The sequence below is a fragment of the Arachis duranensis genome, chromosome 4 (genome assembly GCF_000817695.3).
Source record: "Arachis duranensis cultivar V14167 chromosome 4, aradu.V14167.gnm2.J7QH, whole genome shotgun sequence".
NCBI lineage: Eukaryota > Viridiplantae > Streptophyta > Magnoliopsida > Fabales > Fabaceae > Arachis > Arachis duranensis.
Genome location: NC_029775.3, coordinates 54,591,109 through 54,618,821, shown reverse-complemented (window position 1 = coordinate 54,618,821; position 27,713 = coordinate 54,591,109). Strand labels below are relative to the sequence as shown.

General features: G+C 35.4%; 1 protein-coding gene across 3 annotated transcripts; it reads left to right on the top strand.

Moving 5' to 3' along the window:
* Positions 1 to 4,617: 4,617 nt before the first annotated feature.
* Positions 4,618 to 13,187, top strand: LOC107484403 (uncharacterized). 3 transcript variants are annotated; one of them, XM_021140471.2, is made up of 9 exons: positions 4,618 to 4,801; positions 6,174 to 8,431; positions 8,508 to 8,594; positions 9,418 to 9,570; positions 10,118 to 10,281; positions 10,369 to 10,516; positions 11,320 to 11,442; positions 11,536 to 11,623; positions 12,542 to 13,187. In XM_021140471.2, exons 1-9 carry the CDS (start codon positions 4,798 to 4,800, stop codon positions 12,715 to 12,717), a joined length of 3,201 nt encoding a protein of 1,066 aa, XP_020996130.1. In that variant the 5' UTR covers positions 4,618 to 4,797; the 3' UTR covers positions 12,718 to 13,187. The 3 variants fall into 3 exon arrangements, with proteins under 3 accessions (XP_020996130.1, XP_015960474.1, XP_015960475.1); XM_016104988.3 differs by having other exon boundaries at positions 5,225 to 8,431; XM_016104989.3 differs by lacking the exon at positions 8,508 to 8,594 and having other exon boundaries at positions 5,225 to 8,431.
* The last annotated feature ends 14,526 nt before the right edge of the window (positions 13,188 to 27,713 follow it).

Below are 27,713 nucleotides of genomic sequence, written 5' to 3'. Positions count from 1 at the left end.
GTTCTACAAGCAAACAAGGCTTGAATGTTTATCTCTTGGATCCTTGATCGGAATCTTCGTGGTATAAGCTAGAATTGATGGTGGCATTTAAGAGAATCCGGAAGGTATAAACCTTGTCTGTGGTATTCTGAGTAGGATTCAATGATTGAATGACTGTGACGAGCTTCAAACTCCTGAAGGCTGGGCGTTAGTGACAGACGCAAAAGAATCACTGGATTCTATTCCAACTTGATTGAGAACCGACAGATGATTAGCCGTACCGTGACAGGGTGCGTAGAACATTTTCACTGAGAGGATGGGAGGTAGCCACTGACAACGGTGAAACCCTACATACAGCTTGCCATGGAAAGGAGTAAGAAGGATTGGATGAAGACAGTAGGAAAGCAGAGAGACGGAAGGGACAAAGCATCTCCATTCGCTTATCTGAAATTCTCACCAATGAATTACATAAGTATCTCTATCTTTATGCTTTATTCATATATCATCCATAACCATTTGAATCTGCCAGACTAAGATTTACAAGGTGACTATAGCTTGCTTCATACCAACAATCTCTGTGGGATCGACCCTTACTCGCGTAAGGTTTATTACTTGGACGACCCAGTGCACTTGCTGGTTAGTTGTGAGAAGTTGTGATAAAGAGTTGAGATTACAATTGTGCGTACCATATTGATGGCGCCATTGATAATCACAATTTCGTGCACCAACTATCTACACTTAGTTACTCATTTTTTGTAAACCTAGTTTACTAGTTTAGTATAAATAGCACCTTTTACTATTGTATTCATATCTTTAAATAATTTTTTAGACTACCTTAGGATCACTTTTGGTCTCTTGATCACGTTTTGGGGGTTGGCCATTCGGCCATGCCTAGACCTTCATCACTTATGTATTTTCAACGGTGGAGTTTCTACACCTCATAGATTAAGGTGTGGAGCTCTGCTATTCCTCATGAATTAATGCAAAGTACTATTGTTTTTCTATTCAATTCACGCTTATTCTTATTCTAAGATATTCACTCGTACTTCAACCTGATGGATGTGATGATCTATGACACTCATCATCATCCTCCCTTATGAACGCGTGCTTGACATCCACTTCCATTCTATCTGCGAGAGCTTGAGTGTGTATCTCTTGGCCTCTTGGTTCACGACGCATGGTTGCCTCTCCTGACAACAGAGTCTTTCATTCCGTGAGATCAGAGTCTTCGTAGTATAAGCTAGAATCAATTGGCAGCATTCTTGAGATCCGGAAAGTATAAACCTTTTCTGTGGTATTTCGAGTAGGATCTAGGATGGGATGACTGTGACATGCTTCAAACTCGTGACTGTTGGGCGCAGTGACAGTGTGCAAAAGGATCGATGGATCTTATTCCGTCACGATCTAAAACTGACAGCTGATTAGCCATGCGGGAAACCGTAGTGGACATGTTTTCACTGAGAGGACAGATGGTAGCCATTGACAACGGTGATCCACCAACATACAGCTTGCCATGGAAGGGAGTACGCATGATTGGATGAGGACAATAGGAAAGCAGAGGCTCAGAGGGAACAAAGCATCTCCATACGCTTATCTGAAATTCCCACCAATGGATTGCATAAGTATCGCTATCCTATTTTATGTTTTATTTCATTTTTTTATTATCAAAACTTCATAACCATTTGAATCTGCCTGACTGAGATTTACAAGATGACCATAGCTTGCTTCAGGCCAACAATCTCCGTGGGATCGACCCTTACTCACGTAAGGTATTACTTGGACGACCCAGTGCACTTGCTGGTCAGCTGCACAAAGTTGTAAGAGAAGTGTGAATCACGATTTCGTGTACCATCAATTTGCTGGTTAGCCTTTTTGATTCCCATCAATTTGGCTGTTGTATGTAATGCTCTACTAAAGCTTGGCTAGCCATGTCTAATCTTTTTAGATTGAAGCTTTAGACTAACATTGCATGATTCCTAGAATTCTTATTAAAAAATTTTTGAATTTCTTATTTTCTTTTTCAAAATAATTTTCGAAAAAAATTTATAAAATCATAAAATCAAAAATATTTTTGTGTTTATTTTTTGAGTCTAGAGTCAAATTTTAAGTTTGGTGTCAATTGCATGTTTTTGTTTTTCTAGCATTTTTCGAAAACTCATGCATTGTGTTCTTCATTGATCTTCAAGTTGTTCTTGATGATTTTCTTTGCCTGATCTTTAAATTCTATTGTTTTGTGTCTTTTGTTGTTTCTCATGTGCATTCTCAATTTGTTAGTGTCTCTAGTATGAAAATTTCTAAGTTTGGTGTCTTTCATGTCTTTCTTTTCTTAAAAATTTTCAAAAATATGCTCTTGATGTTCATCATGATCTTCATAGTGTTCTTGATGTTCATCTTGACATTCAAAGTGTTCTTGCATGCATTTCTTGTTTTGATCTTAGTTTATCAGGTCCAATTTCATTCTGTTGTTTTTCTCTCTCATCATTAAATAAAAAAAAACTCAAAATTATGTCTTTTCAAGTCAATAGTACAGAGAATTGAAGATTCAGAACATACAGCAGAGGAATCACAGAGAAAAAGCTGGGCGTTCAAAGCACCCAGTAAAGAAGGATTTCTGGCATTTAAACGCCAGCCATGGTACCTGGCTGGGCATTTAATGCCCAAGGAGGTAGCCAAGTGGGAGTTAAACGCCAGAATGGATACCATTCTGGGCGTTTAACTCCAGGATAACACCAAGGAGGTAATTTTGTTTTCAATTCAAATCTTTTTCAATTTTTCAAGTTTTAAAACTAATTTTTCAAAATCCTATCTTTTTCATATCCTCTCTTATCAATCAAATCTTTTTTCAAAAAAATTCAAATATTTTTCATTTTTCTTTTTAATATTTTCGAAAATTTTAAAAGTTGATTTTCAAAATCTTTTTCTTATTCTTATTTCATATTTTTCGAAAATCTTGCTAACAATTAAGGATTTGATTCAAAAAAATTTTAAGTTTGTTACTTTTTTGTTAAGAAAGGTTCAATCTTTAAATTCTAGAATCATATCTTTTAGTTTCTTGTTAGTCAAGTCATCAATTTTAATTTTAAAAATCAAATCTTTTTTCAATCTTATCTTTTCAAACATATCTTTTTCAATTAAATCTTTTTTCAAATCATATCTTCTTCAAATTTTAATTTCAAAATCTTTTTCTAACTTCTTATCTTTTCAAAACTTACTCTTCCTTATTTTTTTCAAAACCACCTAACTACTTTTCTCTCTCTCTAATTTTTGAAAACCACTAACCACTTTTTCAAAAATATTTTTAATTAACTAATTATTTTAAACTCTAATTGTATTTTATCTCTTTCTTAATTTTCGAATTCTAACTAATAATTAAAATAAAAACAAAAATATTTTTTTCTTTTCCTTTAAACTAATATTCGAATATTCTCTCTCCCATCTCTTTCTATTTAATCACTAACACTTATCCTCCTTTAATAATTCGAACCCCATCCCTCTCTAAGTTTGAATTCCTCTCTCTACCTCATCCTTCTATTCTTCTTTTCCTCGGTCACCATGAAAGGAGCCTAGCTTTGCTTGCTCAAGCAAGTAACTACCTCCGCGAATCTCTCCACTATCTCTATCTTCCTTAAAAGATAGGTCTCAACAACTCTCAAGATAAAAGAAACGATCATCCACCCATAAAGGTGGAACTACTCTAGCAAAGGTGCTTAACATTCTATTATAAATATACTAACATCATTCAGGTATAATTTACGTTCTAATCTACTAAAAAACTTGCCTAAAATTCTTGTTAACTTAAGCATCGGAGTCTCTTACAGGTACTACCACCACCTCCTCACGATGAACTCGGACGGCAGTATCTCGACATGAGAACAGGTCGGACGCTGCCCCACAAGGAGTTTGGACCTCACGTCCAAGCCCAAATCAATGTTTCAGATAATTATCAGAACAGATACTCTAAGAGTAAGGGACCCGGGTCTCCGTGGATATCCGCGGATTTTTATAAAAAAATAATAAAAATTGAAAAAAATTAGAAAAAAATTTAAAAAATAGTGTATTGTATATAATTTAGTATTTTACTTACATCAATATCTACTTTAATATTATGAATTACATGTATAGCACTCAAATGCTTAACCAAAAATTCAAAATCAGTAAAATAATAAAAAATTTAGAATAATTATAACAAATGTTTATCCAAATCACAGTAATTATAATAGAAAAAGCAAACAAAGATAATGAAGATGATAACAAATGCTTAATTATAATCATATAAATTATATTTAACTTAATTCAATAATTATAACAAATGCTTAACAAAATCATAGTACACACAAATGGGATATTCTAGTCTTTTTACATAAACGGAGTTTAAATCGGTCTCCACGGGGCAGGGACTTCTATCCCCGCTCCCGCCCCGTTTAATATACGGGGCCCCGTCCCCCGTCCCTGCGGGTACAAAATCGTCCCCATATCCGCCCCGTGACGGATAAATTCCCGCGGATACCCGCCCCGCTGGGGATTTTTGCCATCCCTATGATTACTAAAATTAATAAATTCTTGCCTTTAAATATTTTTCAATTAAATATTCTAATTTTATGGCACGTAAAAGGAATGTGTCCACGTAGGAGCATTGGAAGCAACAAGAATATTGCAGAGAGAGAGAGAGAGTGTGTGTGTGTGTGCGCGCGCGCGCTTGTTCGTGTTGTGTGAGATCCAACTTTGCTTTTCCATGGCTAAGGCCTTCGTGTGTTATTTTGCTACTTCAATCTCGCCAATTCGCCAATGTTGCAATCCGAAGCTCCAGATTGATCCTTGATGGGTAAGCTACGTTAACCCTTTTCCTTTTCCTTTTCGTCAACCTTAAACTTAACTCAATTTATATCAATTGACCCAACTCCAGTGTCTGGATTTCACATATCCGTATTGCAATTGCGTGAACAACTTGAAAATTCTTGCTTTCAGTCTTAAGTACGGTTTCTTGATATGACAAGGGCGAAAACTTTTTTTATTATGGGAACTCTGTATTTTGATCGATACCGATGTTAAATTTTTCGCATGAACAGCTTGAAATGCTTACTGTTTCCTTGGTTACCATCTTTTGAAATCTGGAGAATTTCGGATTTTGAGTGATTGACGATATCTGTGTTGAATTCATGTATGAACAGCTTGAGAATATTTATTGCTTAGTTTCACTCTGGAATATTTTGGCTGATAACTCTTACATTTAATTCTTCATACACAGCCTGAAATGCTGATGGAAGTGTTGCGGAAGTCAGTTCACTTCAATTATTAGTTATCACAAGTTTCGTGTCATATTGGCGGTTTTGTGACTCTCAACTCTGTTGTAAATGCCATAAATCAGTCATAGTTACAATTTGCACTTGTAAATATTCCAGGGTTAGTTTCTTTGTGCATATGTGTATGTGAAGTAGGATAGCTAGATAAAGTTGGAATTAGTTTTTATGTTTTGTTCTGGTGTCTAGATTGATTCTGAGTTTGACTGCTGGTGGTCCCACTTCTCTTGAGAATTTGGGTGTCATCAGGTATGGAAATTTTGGAGATGAATTGGTGTATCAGTGAATCGGTCACACTTCTTGCGTTATTACTATACCAGTATTTTGTAAAAAGATTTAGTAGCTTGAGCAGCTGAACTTTTGATATGGCACAAAATAAGACAGGTAACAAATTAGGTGCCAACACTGCAAAGGACCTTGGTGTGCTTCCTCAACACATCCAGCCTGAGTTAGGTTGTGGTTCAGATACAGGACAGATTGTGTATAATAATATTGTTCTAGCCACTGGAAGAGGATTTTCAGAGAATATCAGTCATGATGGAGTTTCTGCAGGAAGAGTTCCTCATTCACCTGATATATCTCAAAGTTCTGAGCATAGATTTATGTTGAATAGGGAGAATGGCCATGTGAGATATGAAGAACTTAGTAATATTTTAGGCTTGAGGAGAATGGACTCTGAGAATGCTGCTGAGATGGATGAAATTCCCTCTCTAAACAAGCAGGATCAGGAGATGAAAAATGGGGTTCCTGGAGTCAGTTTAAGGAAAACGGTACCTGGAGATCGTGATACAAGGAACAGAGTTCAATCATCGACTGGTGATCATCCTGGTGCCAGACCAGTTGTATCACCCCTTCTCAGATGTGAGTCTTCTCATTCTAATGGATTTTCTGTTTCAGGAACTTTGGATGATTCTTTGCCATGGAAAATGAAGCTTCTATGCAGCTCTGGTGGAAAAATATTACCCAGGCCTAGTGACGGGAAACTCAGATATGTAGGGGGAGAGACCCGCATAATATCTACAAGAAAGGATTTATCATGGGAAGAGCTTGTAAAGAAGACCTCGAGTATTTGTAGGCAACCTCACACAATCAAATACCAGCTTCCTGGGGAGGATCTGGATGCTCTAATATCTGTTTCCTCGGAGGAGGATCTTCAAAATATGACAGAGGAATACCATGGGTTTGAAAGGCGGGAAGGTTCTCAAAGACTTAGAATTTTTTTGGTTCCTTTGACTGAATCTGAAGAGACGCCGTTAACTGAAGTGAGCATGATTCAGCAAAGTGATCCTGACTACCAATATGTTGTTGCCGTGAATGGCATAGCAGATCCCAGTCCAAGGAACAACAATGGTGGGATGAGTTTGACCAATGAAGCAAGTCAGTTCGCTCCAGTTTTTCAGAAAATTTCTCCAAATCCCTCTTCTGCCTTTGGGAACAAGGGTGCTGTTAATTCTTTAAATGGAGATGGGGTTCTGAACAAATCAGTTTCTCCTATTCCTATACAGGTATCAGGTTCTAGTGCAGGTTATGTTCCATTTCTTGGTAATGAACGGTTTCAGGGAAGTACCGAGAGCAATGTGTCATTTGTTACTGCTCTGCTACCCCCTGAGAACTCTGGCACCGTCATTGCTGATTGGCAATACCCTCAGCATGCAGCTGCTGGTCAGTCCAAGATACTCAATGGACAGCATTTCGGCAACTACAATCTTGGCAAGGGATTTGTGACTCATGGTTGCGAGGATAAATTATTTGGTGAAAGGCTGTTTCAAAGGGAAAAGGGAAACTACCTTGGAAATCCTCTTTCATGCTTGGAAGATCCAATTTGTCAACAAGCTGAATCTGATGGAATTTCTGGTTCCCCCTATGGGCTGTCACATGCTTTTTCTGATTCACAATTGCATGAGAGTGCTGTTAGGTCTGGTTACTGCTTACAAGAAAGAATTGGCCAATCTTTTTCCTTGAACCTTGAAAATACTCAATTATCTTCAATCCTTCTTTCTAATATCTCACAAGGGAATCCTTTGGAGCTTCAACGTGATCCTATTCTCCACCATACCCAACTACAAAGTAAGATACCAAAAGGTGACTCCGCCGAGCTGTCCAAAAGGCAAGAAATGACATCGTCTTCTCCATATTCAGATTCATTAGGAATGAACTGTGATGTTTATAATGGTAGCATTTCAACTGAAAATAGGTACCCTAAAGCACAGTCCAGATTAACTGACTATAGCTTTGTAGCAAATGATATTCAAGATAACTCTGTTAAATTAGAAAAGATGAAGATAATTGAAGAGTTTAATTGCTTTCCGAGTAATAATGGAAATGTTTATGTTGAGAAACCAGCCATCATTGATATGGGAAACATGAGTGAATTGCATCTTTTGGACTCCTTCCTTCCTAGTAACTCAAATTCTCAGGTTAATGTGCAAAAGAATTGGGAGGTTACATCTGAGGATAGAATTCCTGCATCATTGGGTATGGTGGAACTTTCTCCAAATAATATCGTGGACAAGATCCCATCTGATCTTCTTGATATGAGCCAAAGGACTGATGATAGCAAGAAATGTGCATTAGCTGAAGGTTTGAGCGGGAAACAAGATATTGACTTTTCATTGACCAGGATATTTGATTTAAATGCCCCATTAAAAGACGAAGAAAGCTCTTCTGGCAAAAGTAATCTGGGCAATAATTTCTTTGAGCTATCCATTAACCCAGACTCTCTTAAATGTGCACCAATTCAGCTTTCTGAGAACCAACTGGCTTCAGGATTTCATGAAAATTCAACACTAAGCGCTGCTAGATTGCACCCTGCTTCACCTCCTGTTGGTTATGGTCCAAAGTTCAACTTGCCAATGAATGTGAATACTGCAGGCGAGAATAGTTCTTTTAGAAAGGCACGTTCTTTCTTTGATGACTCGGTGAGCAGTACAGATCAAATCATTGATCTGTCAGATCCGTCAAAGAATATACAATGGTGTCACGAGGCAAGCCGGGTACAGCCATTTGTAGTAGTAGACAATGTGATTAGTGTTTCTCCTCCAAATGTTGAGTCTTCATTGGTACTGAGCCCAAATTCTGTGGATGATAGAGGAAGTGATGTTGGATCCCTTGCTCATACAGAAGCAGAAAGCATCCTCCCAGAGTCTGAACTGGAGGTAGGATATACTGAACTCACATTAGAGTCTATGTTAATTTCTTTACAATTTCTCAATCTCTTATTCTCACTGATAGGATTTTAAAGACAATCAAACAGACAAGCATGACTTCCTTTCTGATGCAATGATAGCAGAAATGGAAGCCAGCATATATGGTTTGCAGGTTGACCCTCACTTATTTGTTAACTCTCTTGGTTTACATTTTTCATGATTCAAAAACTTTTAATTTGGACATTACCATTCATTTCTTATTCAGCATCCTTTAAAAGACTGAATGTTCTAGTTTCTGATTTAAACTCATTCTTGTCAAGTATGAAAAGATTTTTTTTGTCATAATTTGTTGGTGAAATGCTATGTTATAAATGTGGCAATTTAGAATTTCTTATCCCTTAATTGATTTGATAAGTGGCAACATGAAATAATTTTGGATACTCATGAATTGGTTGCATTGGGAAGACCTGATCAATTATTTAAGGCTTCCAGTTTTGCTGGCAGTGAGGTTGGGGTAAGGTTTTAATCTAGGTCATGCAGCAAAATAAAAGGTACTAGAATGGTGTGGTAGAAAGATTTCATGGTCTCCTTTATGAATTAAAGTGCATCATTATTTCTTTCTTTATTTATTTTTTGTTACATCGTGTTCCATATTTCTAACATTTACAAGTTCTGTAGTTATTTCATGGTCATTTTAACCAGTTTGTGGCCGTATTTCTCTATATTCTATTGAACTATATGCTTTGCCAGTCAGTGCCATAATGATTAGAAGATAATTAAATGCACAGTTAGTGCAACTGTCTCTATCTGTTATTATTAAATTATAAATCCAAACGCCATTGTTACTTATTTGATTAAAGGGTTGTTACTTATTTGATTAAAGTGCACTCTACTGCTAAATTGCCCTGAAGGAAGCTTATTGCATTTGCTTGGCCATTTTCTTCATATTATATTTACGTTCTTTTCTGCATTTGATCATATATTATTTCATTCAGATAATAAGGAATGCTGATCTCGAAGACCTTTCGGAGTTAGGATCTGGTACTTATGGAACCGTTTATCATGGAAAATGGCGGGGAACAGATGTTGCTATAAAGAGAATTAAAAAGAGCTGCTTTGCAGGGAGATCTTCTGAGCAAGAACGGTTGGTGAGTCATTAGGGCAGTTTTGTTCTCAACAAGTTGTAGTTTATTAATAACATACATCTCTTGCATCTTGTTATACAACCACGGGTTTAACCTTTCCTCATGTAAATAAGTAGAAGGATGAAACTAAGTTGAATTAATATTTCTTCACATCTTGCATCCTGGCTTGTTCCGTCTCCCATCTATCTATGTCTATCGCTGATCCTTTTTAAAGCAAAGATAGTAAAGCTAGGATTACTCCTAATGGGTAATTAGGGGAGGGGGAATGAGAGTTGAATACGTAATCCCAAACTCAAATGAGACATAGGAAAGGCTAACTTGTAAGCTATGTGCTTAACCGTGCCTATCCCCAAATTTTGATAAATTTAAACCTAAGGTTTTACATTTTGGCCGTAAGAAAAGGAGATGTCTTATGTACTACTGCTATGTGCTCAACCATGCCTATCCCCAAATTTCGATCAATTAAAACATAAGAAAACTATTGGCAGATTATAAAATTATGAAAATATTCTATGTATATGAACCTGGCTATGTTTTTTCACTTGATTAGGCAAAAGACTTCTGGAGAGAGGCACAAATCCTCTCAAATCTTCACCATCCAAATGTGGTGGCATTTTATGGAATAGTACCAGATGGGGTTGGCGGAACCTTAGCAACAGTAACAGAGTTCATGGTTAATGGTTCTCTTAGGCATGTCCTCATCAAGAAAGAAAGGTAGTCTTGGTCCATTTCTGTTAATACCAAATTTATTAACTCGTGTATGCATATAGTGAATCTCCTACTCTCCTACTTTTTATGCAGATTACTAGATCGTCATAGAAAGCTGATAATTGCCATGGATGCAGCTTTTGGTATGGAATATTTGCACTCGAAAAACATTGTCCATTTTGATTTGAAATGTGACAACTTGCTTGTGAATCTAAGGGATCCACAGCGACCCGTATGCAAAGTAAGAATGGACTAGCACTTATCTTTCGAATTATCAATTTTAGTCCAATTAATTTTTTACTCTTTAATTTATCCACTTACAAATTTCATTGTTTTTTAAATCCTAGAATCCTTTCTCTTCCGTTTCCTTATCTCTATAAAAACACTATCGACTTATATTATAGCCTCTGGCCCATTCTAAATCATGAAGCCATGATTCCAGTTAATTTCTTTTGAATGCCTGTAGTTTTTATCATTCGGCCAATTCTCAAACTAAAATAGTTGTACTAGGAGTGTGTTAGATTTGAAATAATTCTATTTAATTGCCTTCGTTAATATTCTTCTAGTATTTTGGAGATGCTAAGCTCAACTCAGTTCTACACTTGATGCAGATTAATGAAGTATTCTCAGTTCTCAAGAATTTTTTTTCTAGTATTCTTTTTTTCTTTCGCAACATATTTATTATTTTTGTTGAAATATGCCGAGGAATAAACTGTCATTTGTACCCACAAATGTTCAAAACGCTGGCAAATCTAACGAGAAAACAAAACTGATATTGTACTCATGAAAAATGGGTTCCAATAGACAAAACTATCCAAACACTTAAAAAACTACCAGAATTCCCAAACTATCCCTCCTAACGTAAACACAACTCTAACTCTACCCCATTCCCAATCCCCAACCCTTCATCACTTCATCCCACTATTCTATGCTAAGATATATTATTCTACACAAGAGTAATATATTATTTTACTCTTTTGTCTAGTTCCTTACTTTATTATTTCCACTGAGTAACCATGAATCTTAACAATTTTTCTTTCCCAGGTTGGAGATTTTGGATTATCAAGGATCAAACGAAATACCCTTGTGTCTGGGGGTGTACGAGGAACCCTTCCATGGATGGCACCAGAGCTGTTGAATGGCAGCAGTAGCCGGGTTTCTGAGAAGGTAACTAGGACATTTCAAATGAATTTCAGTAATTTATGGGGATCTATGAATCTTTTGTCTGGTATTTAAGTTGTGGAATAATGATTTTGACAGGTTGATGTTTTCTCCTTTGGCATCTCATTGTGGGAGTTATTCACAGGGGAGGAACCATATGCAGACATGCATTGTGGTGCCATTATTGGTAAGAAAATCTCAAAGAAAAATCTCTAATTATGTCTCACTTTTATCTAAGAAATAGTTACAGAAGTGAAACTTGGAATCATAACAAACAAAAGGAAAGCTAAAATCTTGCGAGTAAAGTATTAGAAAAAATTTCCTGGAAGGAATAAAACATCATAAAGAGAAATGAAACCTTACTCTAAGGAGTAGCATTTTTTCTGCATTTGGTCATAGCTGTGACAGATCTGTGTAAGGGGTATGAGTTTAGAGGCTTGTGCTTCTTTCTTAAGCTATCTAGTGCTTCAATTCTTAGATTGTAGCATTAAACATTTGTGATTGATCATTGTAGCTGAGTTGACTCACTGCTCTTAGTTTTATACCAAGAGTTTTGTTTCGATGAAAAGACAAAATAAAACAAACAAGTTGTTCCAAAATGCAAGTAGCATAATTATTCAAGGACAAATCGTTTATCATTTTGTGAATTAGAAATTAAGGATTAGTGTTAGCCTGAATTTTGAGCTGTTAAGCACCTAAGGAAAGTCAGAAACCAAACCTTAAAAACTAGTTATTATGGGGAAAGAACCAAATAATAATTCTCCTTAAATACGTAGCCCTCTCCATGTCGTTCACAACTGGGCTCTAGTACATTGTTAAGAACGTGAGAAAAGTGGGGAACCTCAATGTATAAGCTAGCTGTTTTGGGAAAAGAATCAATCTCTGTAAATATAGTTATCATCAATGTATATCATCCCATACTACTCAATTTGGAACGTGCTAAAGTTATATACACAGCATTAGGATATCCTGAAACTCATTCCAGAATTCAGAATAAACACTGTACATTACTTGCCCTTAATGTGTACCAACCTTGAAGAATACCAACAGCTTAATTACTTCAATTACTGACAAGCTTTCCTGATGATGAATATTGTCCATTTAGGGGGGATTGTAAAGAACACTCTTCGACCACCTATTCCGGAACGCTGTGATCCTGAATGGAGGAAGCTAATGGAAGAGTGCTGGTCAGCTGATCCCAACAGCCGACCATCATTCACGGAGATAACCAGCAGGTTACGATCCATGTCTATAGGACTTCAAGTAAAGGGAACTGGTTAAACACAGCAGGTAAGACCTACCAGTGCTTCATGAGACCAAGACATAAATTTTGCAGTTAATTTCAATTGCCCGGGACCTTCATCTTATACACAACCTTTAAAGAAGCACTCAAGAAGACTACGACTGAGATTGGCGTGCGGGTTATCAGGATAATTTGGCTATTGTATCTTGTTATTTTTTATAGTTGTGATATATTCATTTGTTTATTCTTTTCTGTAAAAGCTTAGGTTGAGAGCATGGTACAGTTGTTTTGATCTACCAATTTTATGCTTGGTGCATGATTGGACATTCTGCCAGAAAAGGGAAAAAAAGAGTGGCACAAAAGAAAAGCTTCTTTGATGTATATAATATAAACAGACTACAGTGTGTATGATTTTATTAATGTAATTATCCTCTCTAATCCTGCCCCTTATCTTTTTGGACACAACGTTGTAAATTTTATTTTATATTTATATTTTTAATTTTTTTAAGTTTTAGCCTATAGTGTTAGTGTCCTTTTGCATGCCTTTTACATGGTGAACTTTAATGTTATTTACTTTTTTACTCTTTTACATGAGAGTTTAATTAGAAAATTAGCCAATTTCAGTCAATTATTTTGAAATTTTATTTTTATCTTCACATTTACATTTTCTCTTACCCTCTCTTCATCCTCTCTTCATCTTGCATCCACTGCAATCTCACTACTTGCTAGCGATGTAAGATCTAGAAAATTATTTAGTTAATTTCTTAATTTTAAATTGGTTGTTTGAAACAAGAGAGTTATTTGTAAAAAAAAAATGAGTTTCTATTGTAGGTAATTGAACATGCTTTGCTTTGCCTAGTTCAGTACAAGCTATGACAAAATAAATAAAGATAAAATGAGTTAAAAAAGTATTTTGAGCAAAAACAAAATAGATATTTCTTAGTTAGGGCCAAAGAGGTGAAATGGAAAACCTTTCTTTAACCCAAAGGACGAAGAAAAAAAGCAAATTCATTATTTACTTTCTCTTTCAAATTCACTGATCAAACTAGAACTCTTACATACCAATTTCCAAAGCAAGAACCCGAGAAAACTTTGTTCCTTTCTCATTTTTCATTATATTCAAGTTTAAGGTTTTAAGAACCTAAATCTATGAATTTTGATTCGTGAAGGCATCTTTAGTGTGAGTTCTAGGAACTTTCTATTGGGTTATGGTACAAGGTCAGAAAAAACCTTTTCTTTCCATTTATCAGAATTTCTAGCAAAACCCTTGGTTGAGTTTGATTGAAAATTTGGTTGTTTGATTTATTAGGGATTGGATTAAGACAAGTTGTGAACTACAAGGCTAAAGAGATCATCACTTGAATTAGTGATTGGTTTGTTTGATTTGTTATCTCTACAATTTCTCATAATGTATTTTGATGATTAACAAATCTACATATACTTTAATAATCTCATTAACGTATTGTCTGACATTTGCTCATGTGCGATAATGAACTAAAGAACTTTTCCTTAAGTAATAAAAGCAAACTAGGTAATTTCTGAACATGAAAAAGTCAAAATATCAATATATGCAATCTCATAAGCTAAGTTGAGTGAATTAACTACAACAGAGGTTGTTTAGATATCTCAGAAGGAAAATTGCACCACTCAAAAATTCATAGGTCCCACTTTCACTAGCGAAATCGATGAAAGCAGGAAAATCACTTACCTTAGAAACGTGTCTTAATTTCTAATGTTTGAAAATGAGTGAGCTTAAGAAGTCAAACTGTTTGAGAGGCTTTTACTGTCATCTGCAACGAAGTAATAGAGTCACTTTTTAGCAAAAGGCACTAACACAAGTCAAAATGATTTGATTTTCACCTCTCTTTTAGGAACATGGAGACGAATACAGAAGGAGGGTTTTCAACAAAGAGCTATATTTTCAAGGTTCTATATTTCTACTTTCTTTCTTCTAATTTAGAAGAAATTTCATTTCTTCAAGCTGGAATCTAAGCACATTATTGTTTTATACCTTATATATCAGATTATGTCATTGTAAATTGAAACTAATCTATATTCATTTATAACAATTTTGAACTGTGTCAAAGAACCGAAAAAAATTCGTTACTTCAACGGTAGAAGTTAAGAATGTCTTTCTAGGTCGTTCACACCATGAGTCGTTCAAATCTATAGTTTTTTTTTTTTTAAGTTTTTCAGTACTGATCTATAACATAGGCACTCTAACAGGAAAGTCCATGGAGGTGGTGGACACCATGACAAGGAGGAAGATTAACATTATGTACCTACAAGAAACGAAATGGTTTGGTGCAAAGGCTAGGGAGTTGGATACTTCTGGTTTCAAACTTTAGTATACAGGAAAGGTGAAGAATAGGAATGGGGTTGGAATAATTGTGGATAAGCAGTGGAAGAAGGACGTAGTGGATGTCAAGAGGGTGGGAGATCGGATCATCTCTATCAAACTTGTGATGGAGGGAGGTGCTTTCCATGTGATTAGTGCCTATGCACCGCAAGTGGGTTCGGACGAACAACACAAGATAAGGTTTTGGGAGGATCTAGAGAGTTTGGTTCAAGGCATACCTTTGGGAGATAAGATTTTCTTAGGAGGAGATTTAAATGGCCATGTTGGGAGAGAAGTGACTGGATATGGGAGTATTTACGGAGGCCATGGTTTCGGGGTGATTAATGCCGAGGGTAAAACTACTTTGGACTTTTTCTCAACCTTTGATCTTCTCATTGCAAATACATGTTTTAAAAAGAGAGACGAACATCTTATAACCTATAAGAGTGGCATGACAAGCACTCAAATCGACTTCTTCTTGTTGAGGAGAGTCGACCGGAAATTTTGCATTAACTGTAAAATTATCTCGGGAGAGAGTTTGACAACACAACATAGGGTGCTCGCCATGGATTTTCGCGTTGAGCAAAAGTTGAGGAAAAGACATCATACGAAGAACCCAAGGACTAGGTGGTGGCGGAAGAAAGGTGAGGAACAAAGAAGTTTCCTAAGACGGGTAGGAGAAGAGGCAAAGTGGGATGGGAATGGAAGTGCGGAAGAGATGTGGAGGGAGATGGCAGAAGTTATTAGAAGAACAACAAAAGAAAGTTTTGGTGAATCTAAAGGAATAGGACCAAGAGACAAGGAGTCCTGGTGGAGGAATGCGAGTATACAAGAAAAGATAAAGATAAAAAGGGAATGCTTTAAAGAGTGGTCTTTATGCCACAATGCAGATAACTGGGAAAAATATAAGGCGGCTAAGAAAGAGACAAAAGTGGCTGTAAGTGAAGCAAAAACAAGAGCATATGAGGGTCTCTACCAGTCGTTGGGCACGAAAGAAGGAGAAAAAGGTATATATAGAATCACAAAGAGCTGGGAAAGAAGAACGAGAGATTTGGATCAGGTTAAGTGCATAAAGGATAAGGATGGAGAGGTGTTGGCTCAAGAGGATAAGATTAATGAAAGGTGGAAGAGCTACTTCTACGAGTTATTTAATGAGGGACAGAAGACTCTTCCGAGCCTTGGTCGATTATGCACAAGGGAAAAAGATCAAAACTTTGACTACTATCGAAGGATTCGAGACTTCGAGGTAAAAGAGGCTCTAAAGCAGATGAAAAATGGCAGGACAGTAGGACCTGATAATATCCCGATTGAGGTTTGGAAGGGTCTTGGAGAAAAAGGCATCAACTAGTTAACCAAGCTTTTTAATGAGATTTTAAGGTCAAAGAAGATGCCTGATGAGTGGAGAAAGAGCACCTTGGTACCCATCTACAAGAATAAGGGGGATATACAAAGGTGCGGAAATTATAGAGGGATTAAGCTTATGAGTCATACTATGAAGTTATGGGAAAGGGTGATAGAACGGAGGTTGAGAAAAGAGACACAAGTAACAGAGAATCAATTTGGATTTATGCCAGGAAGATCTACCACTGAAGCGATATACCTATTAAGAAGGATGATAGAGAGGTATCGTAGTAATAAAAGGGATCTACATATGGTGTTTATTGATTTGGAAAAAGCGTATGATAGGGTACCAAGGGAGGTCTTATGGAAGGTTTTAGAAAAGAGGAGAGTAAGGATCGCATATATTCGGGCAATCAAAGACATGTATGATGGGGCCACAACTAGTGTGAAGACTCAAGGTGGTGTGACAGAGGAATTTCCTATTGGTATAGGATTACACCAGGGATCATCCTTAAGTCCATACCTTTTGACATTAGTCTTGGAAGTACTCACAGAGCACATCCAAGAGCCTGTGCCATGGTGCATGCTTTTTGCCGATGATATCGTCCTTATAGGAGAGTCAAGGGAAGACCTAAATAAGAAGTTGGAGTTATGGAGAGAAGCTTTAGAAGTGTATGGTCTGCGCATAAGCCGTAGCAAGACGAAATATATGGAATGTAAGTTCAGTTTGAGAAGGAAAAACCCCAATATAGAGGTGAAGATTGAAGAAAACATCATAGGAAAAGTTAAAAGTTTTAAGTATCTTGGGTGCATCATACAGGATAATAGAGAGATTGAATATGATGTAAATCATAGGATCCAAACAGTTTGGTCAAAATGGCGGAGTGCATCTGGTTTTATATGCGACAAAAAAGTGCCTTTAAAACTTAAAGGTAAATTCTATCGCACCGCTATAAGACCGGCTATGCTGTATGGTACGGAGGGTTAGGCAGCTAAAGGGGAGCACGAACATAAGCTGAGTGTGGCAGAGATGAAGATGTTGAGATGGATGAGTGGTCATACGCGATTGGATAAAATAAGGAATGAAGATATAATGGAGGGAGTTAGAGTAGCACCCATTGTGGAAAAGATGGTTGAATCGCGTCTCAAGTGGTTTGGACATGTGAGAAGAAGACCGATAGAACATCCAGTCAGGAGGGTGGATGAGATGGAAGATGGACAATGGGCGAAAGGCAGAGGAAGACCTAAGAAGACCATCCATAAGGTGGTCAAACGAGATCTACATGTAAACGGTCTCTCTGTAGACATGATACATGACAGAGCACAATGGCGTCGTTTGATTCATGTAGCCAACCCCACTTAGTGGGACAAGACTTTGTTGTTATTGTTGTTGTTGTTGTTTTTCAGTACTGATCTTTAGTCTTGAAAATTCTTATTGATAGAATATCTAATGTTCTTAAGTTAGGTTGTGTTCTAAAGTGAGACATACTTGAAAAATTTAGGAGAATATTTAAATTACTTCTTAGGTTGACAAAGCTTGAGACAAGAATATTTAACGGTCTTAGTTTTGATGGATGAATTTGGCAAATGCACCAGATCACATCAAGTAATATCATGGTAAGTAGGTATCGCTCCCACAAAGATTAAAAGATTGAGCAAAATAGTGTTTAATTGAAAATCCTAATTAGATTCATGAAACTTTATAAAAGCAATGGCTGCTGGGCACTTGTCCATGACGCTAGAAGCCATGATTTTGTTGTGTTTCTGGGCATGGGCGTTGAGCACTAGCCTTTGTTTTTCTTCAAAGGTCCTAAGCACCATGGTTAGGTGCTTGGCGCTGGTGATGAGGCAAAACCGATACGCTCGTAAATTGGCAAGTGCACCAAATCACTTCAAGTAATACCACTGTGAGTGAATATCATTCTCACGAGAATTATCGGATTGAGGCAAGCAACATCTAACTACAAGAAAATAGAATATTTGTAACAAAATTTTGTGTTAAATTTAAAATTGTTACAAAAACTTATTTTTTTATAACAAAAAACAATGATTGTTACAGAAAAACAATATTTTGTAACAACAATACAATTTGTTACAAAATATTTTGATATTTTGTAACAACCTGATTTTTTAGTTACAAATTATGTTGGCCTTTGTAATGAACCAGTATATTGTTGCAAAATTTTATAATGTTTTGTGATAAAAAATGAGTTGTTGCAAAAATTTAAAATATTTTGTAACAAAAAATTAATTTGTCACAAAATTTAATATTGTTTGTAACAAATTATTTGTTTGTCACAAAATACAAAAATTATTTTGTAACTAAAAAAATTATTTTAAAATATTAAAATATTTAAAGATGAAAAAAATTATTTATATAATTTTTTACTAGATAATTTTACTTTTGTTTAAAAAATTTTATTTTTAAAATATTATTTAATTAATTAATTATTTTTTATACAAAATTAAATGTTAAATTATTAATGTTAAAAATTAGAGATATTATTTTATATTCCTTTTAAAAAATTAAAATATAATTTTACTAATAATCAAGTTCTAAATACTGACTAAAAATTAATTTTTTAAATTAAAAAAATTTAATTATTAAACTTAATAAAAATAGTTAAAATTAAAAAATAATAACAAATGTAAAAAGTAAAAACCCTAATTCTAGCCCTCACTTTCACTCTTCATTTTACTGTTTGCTGCCATTAGATTATTTAACTATTTACAATATTATTTTCATATAAAAATATATTCATATAAGTAACTATCTTGATTATAAGTATAGATATGATGAAACGTTGAACCTAATTACATGGTCTTTAGTGAGGCATAGGTATAGTTGTAAAATTCAGATCGAACCGGCCAATTCAACTAAAAACTCGGTGAAACAGATCTCAAATTAGTCTAGTCCAGTCCTAGAACCATTTCTGCTTGAGAACTGATGAGAATCAATTAATTTGAACAAAAACTGATCAAATCTGCCGGCGAAAACTAGTCCACCCAAACTGGTCGAGTAACTCATTACGGAGCTTCAATACATCTGCATGTCCACAATACACTAGCGCGTGTTTGCAAGTCCATAATTCTCCAGGGCGTCCCAGCTCCACCATAATCCACATTCCAGTGTTAAAATTTTAAAATTGAGAAAAATATAGTTCAAACACAAGTCCTCATTGTTATGGATGCATATTAATGTTGCCACCAAGTTATATTGTGCCTTACTATTATATATGTTAATTATTAATTATATAATAAAAATATATAATAATTTTGTTTGATATTGTTTTAATTTTATACTCATTTATGTTTAAATCAATTATACTTTTAGTTATACATATTATTAATATAAATATAAATGTTATTAAATATGTACAAAGAAAAAGATTAAATATTTTATTAATTACAACATAATTTTTTTGTGATTATATGTTTCTTATTAATATTATTTTTTTAATAAAAACATATAGTGTATAATAATATAATAAGTATAAACCAATTAATTAGATATTAAAATTAAAAATAGTTACTTTAATATAAAAATAAAATTAAAAAATAAGTATTATGAAGAAGAAAATATTAGAATTCAATATAGTTATTCAATAATAACTAGATTAGCGGGTTCAACCAATGATTCAATATTTTGGCAAGTCAATTGCTAATTTAATTTTGATAATTATGTGCGTAGGTGAAACTTGTTAATGAGTGCTACAAATTAGTTTAAAAATTTTCAAGTTATAAAGTTCAAGTTCATTGTAGATATAATTTTAAATTGGAATTTAACACTATGAAAGTTTGTTTCAAAAAATGTCACAAAATTTTAAAATAATAACCAAAAGTTTAATCTCGAATTGTTGTTCCTTAGAATCACAATGTAATTTAAAAGCACAATTAAATAACAATGATCATTGGCTATGATATAATAGGGGTTTGAATGCAATTGACGAAATTTAAATAACAATAAATTAAAAGCACAATTAAAGATTAAATGGCAAAGAAATTAAGCTAATAGTAATCAAAACAATCAACTAGAGAAAAAGAAAGTAAATTTAAGCTCTAAAAAAAATGTTGGCATGAGTTGAGGGTTAAAGATTATTATCTTTATCACTAATTACAATATAATAATTATCAACTACAATATAATAATTATCAAGAGCAAACCTAATTTGCCTATTTTTGCAAATTGAAAAAAGTGAATTAAGTTTAATTAAGCCTAATTCACAAGTCCTAATAACTAAAAAATTGAATGAAGAAAAATATTAACGTTAGTGAAAATAAAATTAATTAATATTTCTTACTTACCAATTAATTTGTATATTAGTAACTTAAAATCACCCAAATTTTTAACATGATAATTACCATGAATGAAAAAATATCAAACACCTAAAAGTTAAGTATTTTATCAAACACCTAAAGTACATAAACATAAAACATCATACATTGCAATAATTAGTAAAACTAGAACTATCCACCACAAGAATTCAATAATAACAACACAATTAAGCAATAATAAAATGTAAAACATCAAATTTATTAAAAATAATATTGAATTCAACAAGAATTTAAAAACTTAAAATAGAAAAATAGACAGAATGAAAAAAATTCTAAGAAACTTAGAGAAGAGAAACCAACAACTTATGAGCAAAACCTTTAATTAAACAAAATTAAAACCTATAAAGAGAAAATTGAGTAAAACCTAGAGATTTTAGAGAAACATTAGAATTTCTCTCGCTAGAATCTAACAAAAAAACCTAAAAATATTATAAAAATGAGTATAAATTGCGGGTCACGATCCTCCTCATGCTTCCTTCACATGCATCAGGAATGAATTGAATTGGACCCAAAAATGTCCTGAAATCGTGAGTTACGTACTTTTTTAATGAGGTACGAGATCACTATGATGCGTACGTATGTATAATGCATATGTATCTCATGCGTATACATGTATAATGTATATATACACATCTCTGCAGCTTTGTCAAATATTTATTTCACCATAAAATCTTCACTTTTTCAGGCTTTTCCATCTTTTCGAGTCATCCTTGTAACGACCCACATTTTTTAAAATCTAAATATAAATAAGTTATAATTTATCTTATTAATTTGAGCTCCTTAATTTTAGAAACTAATTAATTTATTAAAAATAGCTAAATTGATTTTATAATAATTAGAGTTTAAATTAATTAGAAATTTTATATAATTTTTATTATAATTAAATATTTGATATAATTAAAATTAAAATTTTAATAATTAAGAAATAATAAAAAGTTTTTAATTTAATTTAAATAATAAAAAATTTGTTATTCTACCCTTATCTTTTTATAAAAGAGGAGTGTTAGGGAACTAGCAATTTTTGTGTTTTGTAACCATCAATTGACCATCAATAATGTTTTCAATGGTGTGAGATTACATCCAATAGTAGAAAATCACTCACTTTTCTTTTAATCGTTAAGTGCTGGCCACAAAACACAAAAGTTGCTAGTCCATTACACTTTTTTTTTGTAAAATCCCTTAATACTAGAATCCCTAATTATTTGCCCTAATTTTTATCCCCAAACACATGCACATTGAATAAAGGGAGGGAGACGGAGGAGAGTGCGAGAAGAAGGGAAGGCAGGAGAGGACGGTGCTGGCGGGGTTGGGAGCCACCGTCGCCGTTGCTGCTCGCAAGGAAGAGAGGGAGACTGATCAAAAGAGAGAGTGACGCTAGGGGAAGAGAGGGAGAGAGACAGAGTGACGCGAGAGGGAGATGAGGGCTCTTCCGCCGCTGTGCTGCTAAGGCTCGTCGCGGTTAGCGTGGCCGTCGCAGTGGGGGAAGCCCAGAAAAAGACGAACGAGGAGCCAAAGGAAGCGTTGGTGGGTGTTTCTCTTGCCACTGTTGCCGCCATCAGTATGGGCCATTTCTCGTCGAACTATACGCTGTTCATGGAGTCATTCTTCGCCGACGCTGCTGTGGGAGGTCCGACGAGGAAGCTGACCCAGCTTCGTCTCTGCGTCACGTTTCTGCAAGCTTGCCGGGCTCTCTACTGTCGAAAAACGCTATTGTTGTCGCCGAACATCACTACCGGAACCTCTGTCAGCTTGCTCTCCATTGGTTCCACCGTTATTGGAGCTGCTGCTGCTCTATTGTTCTATTTTTTCATAACTGCAGTGGGTTCTTGATCTAAAATCATTATCATTATTGTTGTGTTATATCCAATGTTCTGAAAACCAGACCGGACCGGTCGGTCTGACCGGTTTAACCGTGAACCGAATGCTTTTACGATTTGGTTTAACATATAAAACCACCAGTTATAAAACCGTTTAGAAACCGCTGAACTGGCCAAGAACCGATCGGTTGGACCGAACTGGGAGCCGGCTGATTTTCCTAAAACGGTGTCGTTTCGCATTTTGGATAAAAGAAAAAATGGGAAGCCTTCAGACGTTCAGTGCCTCCTCTCAACTCTCACTTTCTCAAGCAGCTCTCTTCCCCCAAAACAAAAACCCTAGCAGACTAGGAGTAGCCTCCAACGCCGCCGCAATGAGGGAGACACTGCCATCGTCGTGCTTGAGCTCTCCAACTCCTGTTTACTCGAACTCCTCTCAACTTTCGCTCACTCAAACGAAGCTCTTTTCTCCTAAAAAGAAACCCTAGTTTACAGTAGCCTCCACCGCCGCGGCAAGGAGGGAGACAGTGTCGCCGTCCATCGCACCGTCGTCGTTCTTGAGCTCTCCAACCCCTATTTACTCCAATCGCAGCTTCTTTGTCGAGCTTAGCGTTCGTCGTCTGGTCTACCTCTGCTCATCTGCACTTCTACTGCCGTCCATTGTCATGCTTGTTGCCTAGTTGCCGTCGTCCATCATGCTTAACCACTTTCTCTCATACTCTACCCAGATTGCGCAAATCGAAGAAGGCAATGGCTTCTCTACTCACTGCTAGTGCTTGTTCTTTTTTTTGTTTTATTTTTTGTTCAACAATTATATGGATTATTGAACGATTAATTGATTATTGATTAGCTCTGTTCACTGCTATTGTTCTATTGTGATGTACTGTACTGTTTTGTGTCTTCTTTGCTGCTGTGCTCTGTTGACTGTGGTGCTGTGTTTTTGTTTTCAATTAAATTTTTTCTTTGAGAACTTAGTTTTTCCATGCTTGATAAATTGTGCCAATTATGTATTTATTGAAATTGGTATGACTCTGTAGATTCTAAATAGTGTGCTTTATGTTTCTGATTTCGATAATTTGAGTTGTTTATGAAGCATAATTCACTGTTATTGCAAATGATTCAGGACCACTTTTGAGGTGTGTATGAAGCAGATTACTTGCTGTGTTTGGAGTTGTGTATTCATTAAATTGGTTAATTTTTTATTTGGATCATTTTATAGCTTATAGTTAAAGAGTGTTTAAAGTTCCAATATCCACTAATCAGTTGGCAATGTTAATATTATTAATAATATTATTAGTAATACTAATTAGAAAGTGGAGAGAAATTGTAGAATTTATCACATGGGTTTGGAGAGTGATAGTTCTGAGTTTGATATTCCAATTGAATTGGGTTGTGCTTGTAAAGATGATCTTGCTGCTGCCCACAAAGTATGAGTTGAGACATGGTTCAAGATTAAGGGGAATTTGTTAGTATAAAATCCTATCTTTACTTCATTTTTTTCAATTGCAAAATTTAATTTTTGATATTTTTTAATGTTAAATTTGATTGATTATGTGGATATTTTAGACACCCTTTTGTTTATGATTCATGGAATTGAGAATTGGATTGTTTGGTACTGTCCTATATGTATACTTGTTTTATGTCTTGGTGCTAAGTCTGACAAATATTCTCAATTACTTACCGCTATGGTTTTCTTCTTGAACGGAAATTTATTTGTCCAAAAGAAATCATAGAGGATTAGGGTTGTGAATTTTTTAACTGAGTGATGAGTGTAAAGCTGAAGATGATGATGACAGAAGTGCTCAGAAACATGTTTTAAGAGTGTTTTAAAAAAAATTGAGTTTGTATTTTGATAAGATCATATGGTAGAAGATATTTTAAGATTTATATTAGACTATAATTATATTTTAGGATGTATATTTATAATTTATTTATTATTTTATTCTAAACCGATTTTTTCGGTTGGACCACGGTTGAACCGGTTAGACCAATGAACCAGTGAACCAGTGACTAGAGTTGTTCGATGACCGGTCCGGTTTTCCGAACCTTGGTTATATCCTTCTTGAGGGTTTTGGGTGTTAATGACTCAGTGTTGTCGGTGTGGCTGATGCCGTTGCTGTTTGATCAGTTCAAGACTGTTGCTGCTGCGAGTTAGGACGAAGGGGGTCAGGCTTAATTTCTGTTGATTTTGACACGTTGAGTTAGGGGATTCATTTTCGAACTAAAGATTTTAAATCATGAATGCTAATAAAGTTTATCGAATAATTGCGAATAATTTATGATTTTCTGAAATGACTGAATGATGAGATTGAGTTGAGTTTGTGACAATGAAAGTGACTAAATTTGATGAATATGTGATTAATTTCCTGATTGTTTGAAAATGTTGAAAATTTTGATCGTTAGCTTATTGTAATGAGAAATTGTTGAGTTTGTGGCTATGAATGGTGATGGATTTGGAATTATTTGTTAAATTGAAAAATGATAAGTTGATTTTTGAAAAGTTATTGGAGGTAATTGTTAAAAAGAAGATTGGTGGATTGTTAAGATAGAGGGAACCCTTAAAGAGTGATTAAGTCCACTTTTAGGGGAGGTTATGTCTGAATTTTATAAAAATATAAGAATTTAACTAAAATGAATTATATGAACTGCGTCTTAAATGTTTGATTGATAAATTTGGTGTTTGATCGGCGGAATTCACTACCCTTTCCCAATAATATTGATGAATCCGCTCTTGGCAAGTGCACCAAAATTATCGTCAAGTATTAACCCACAGTGGAGTGGGATTGTATCCACAGAGATTGGTAGATTTGAGCAATTTTAATCAATTGGTGAATTAGTCAAGCTCAACAAAATAAGTTGTAAGTGCAGAATTATAAATGGTAGAAACATAAATAGCAAAGGAATAAAAGAAAGCAATAAAATGCAGAAATGGAAATAATAGGAATGTAAAGGAGAATGAGATTTTGCAGAATGTAAGTAAAGCTATAAAAGAATGGGAGAGATAAGAATGGGGGAATTCATTGAGATCAGGAGATATTATCTCTTTGGATTAAATCCAGCTCATATCCTCTTCAATCATGCGACTCATTGACCTCTTGGCAATCATGATTGATTGAGCCCTGATGTGCGGAAAATGGTTCAACACAAAACTCACCGGCAAGTGTACCGGGTCGCATCAAGTAATAAAACTCACGGGAGTGAGGTCGATCCCACAGGGATTGAAGGATTGAGCAATTTTAGCTTAGTGGTTGATTTAGTCAAGCAAACAAGAGTTGATTTGAGTGATTTGTAATTGACTGAAACTAAATTGTAGGAATTGTAAAGGGGAGTGGGTGAATTGCAGGAAATTAAAGGGAACAAAAGGAAAAAGAGCTGAATCTTAAATTGCAAGAAATGTAAATTACAGAAACTTAAAGTGCAAGAAATCTAAATTGCTTGAATTGTAAATGGGTCAGGGATGTGGGATTGCAGAAATTAAACAAAGAATAGTAAAATTAAACAAACGGAAGAGGAGAAGATGGATTCAATTAAACTAGATCTCAAACAGAAATGTAAATAAGCTTGGTGAAGCATTCAACAAGGAAATTAAAATTGAAAAACATAGATCTCAGGACTCAAGAGACTAGATAGCCAAGTCTCAATGCCTTCTTAGATCCCAGTTCACAAAGCAAGTAAATAAAAATTAAAGATTGAAGCAGTAAAGGAAATGAAATTTAACTCAATTATGTAGAAGAAAAATCAAAGAGATCTTAAATGGAGATTGAGACAGAAGTTCCTCAATTCTTCACACTCAAGACTCAAACAAAACCCAGTAAAGAAAAAAAAAAGATCAGAGGAAGAAGAAGTGAATTCTCTCCTCCAATTCTTAAGCTATTGCAGAAAACAGAAAAATGGAAAGTGAGCTCTCAAGTTGACTAAGGATGAAAATTAAATTGAAAGAAAGTTTTTCCTCTAATCCTAACTAACACCTATTTATACACTTTCTATTTTGGATCTAAGAATTTTGAGTGGACTTGAAAGATGGGTGAAGAATTGAATTCAATTGGATTTTTAGATGAGTTTCAGCCCATATTGCTCCCAGGAGGCTGCTCTGCTCTTGTGGAGGGCAGAGCAAGGAAGCCTTGCATGTGGATCCAATTAGCGTGCCAAGTATGGGAGAGGCATCAGGATGCTGCCCTGCCCTTGTGGAGAGCAGGGCAGTGGTGTCATGGTGCGTGCCTTGCTTCCCTGCCCGTGCTGTGATGCGCCAAGGATGCGCGCCCAAACTCCCTTGTTGCGCGTCAATTGTGTATGCTAGCCGTGCCAAATTGTGCGCCATGCACCAAGGAATGCTGCTCTGCCCTCCTTGTGGGCAGCGCAAGCTTTCCATGTTCTTGGGTGAGGTCCCAAGTTCGAAACTTGCTGGATGGCTTTTGTTTGCCCCTTTTTTCTTGGTTTTCTTGGCACCAAAGTAGCGCCTAGTTTCTTGCTTCCTCAAGGTCTTGTGTTCGATCCTTGGAGGTTGAAAACAAGCTAATTTTGGCTTGTTTTCCTTTCATTTGAACGCTACTTCCTTCCTTCTTGAGCTTGGTTCGAAACCCATGGGTGGCACTTGGAGAACAATTTCCTTGAATTTTTCCATGAGGAGCCCGAAATTGCTCTTGAGGAGGGCAGGGCAGAATTTTTCCTTCCCTTATTTCTTGGCCTAGAATTGTGATCCGTCCTCAAGGAGGGCAGGGCAGTGAAGCCTTGAATGCTTGGTTCATTGTTGTGCTCCCTTGGAGGGTAGTGTGCTCTTGTGGAGAGCAGTGTGGCTTCCTTCCTTCCATGCGCCACACTCTTTTCTTCCTTGGGCCACGCTTTCTTAAGCCACGCTTCATTCTTTTCTTCCTTTCTTCACCTACAAATAATCAAAACAACCAATCAAAGTATCACTAAATTCACAAGGTTTATAAATCAATTAAAATTCAATTAAATTTAGCTTAAACCTCATGATTTAGCATCAATTAAATGGTGGTTGTTTGATTCAAATAAAACATGCAATTCCACTCTAAATTGCTTACTTATAGTACTAGAAAGTGCATAAAAATTAGTGAAAGAAGTGAAATTAGCTTGAAAAATGGGTATATGATGACTTGTCATCACAACACCAAACTTAAATCTTGCTTGTCCCCAAGCAAGCATCAAAATTAAGAGAAAATGAAATGAAAAAGAAAAGCATACATAT

Bases quoted from the DNA above. Each gene is read 5' to 3' on its own strand.
- LOC107484403 (XM_016104988.3), top strand. From the start codon at position 5,642: ATGGCACAAAATAAGACAGGTAACAAATTAGGTGCCAACACTGCAAAG. The intron at 8,432-8,507 runs GTAGGATATACT...TCTCACTGATAG, and splicing joins TCCCAGAGTCTGAACTGGAG to GATTTTAAAGACAATCAAAC. The intron at 11,443-11,535 runs GTAACTAGGACA...TGATTTTGACAG, and splicing joins GTAGCCGGGTTTCTGAGAAG to GTTGATGTTTTCTCCTTTGG.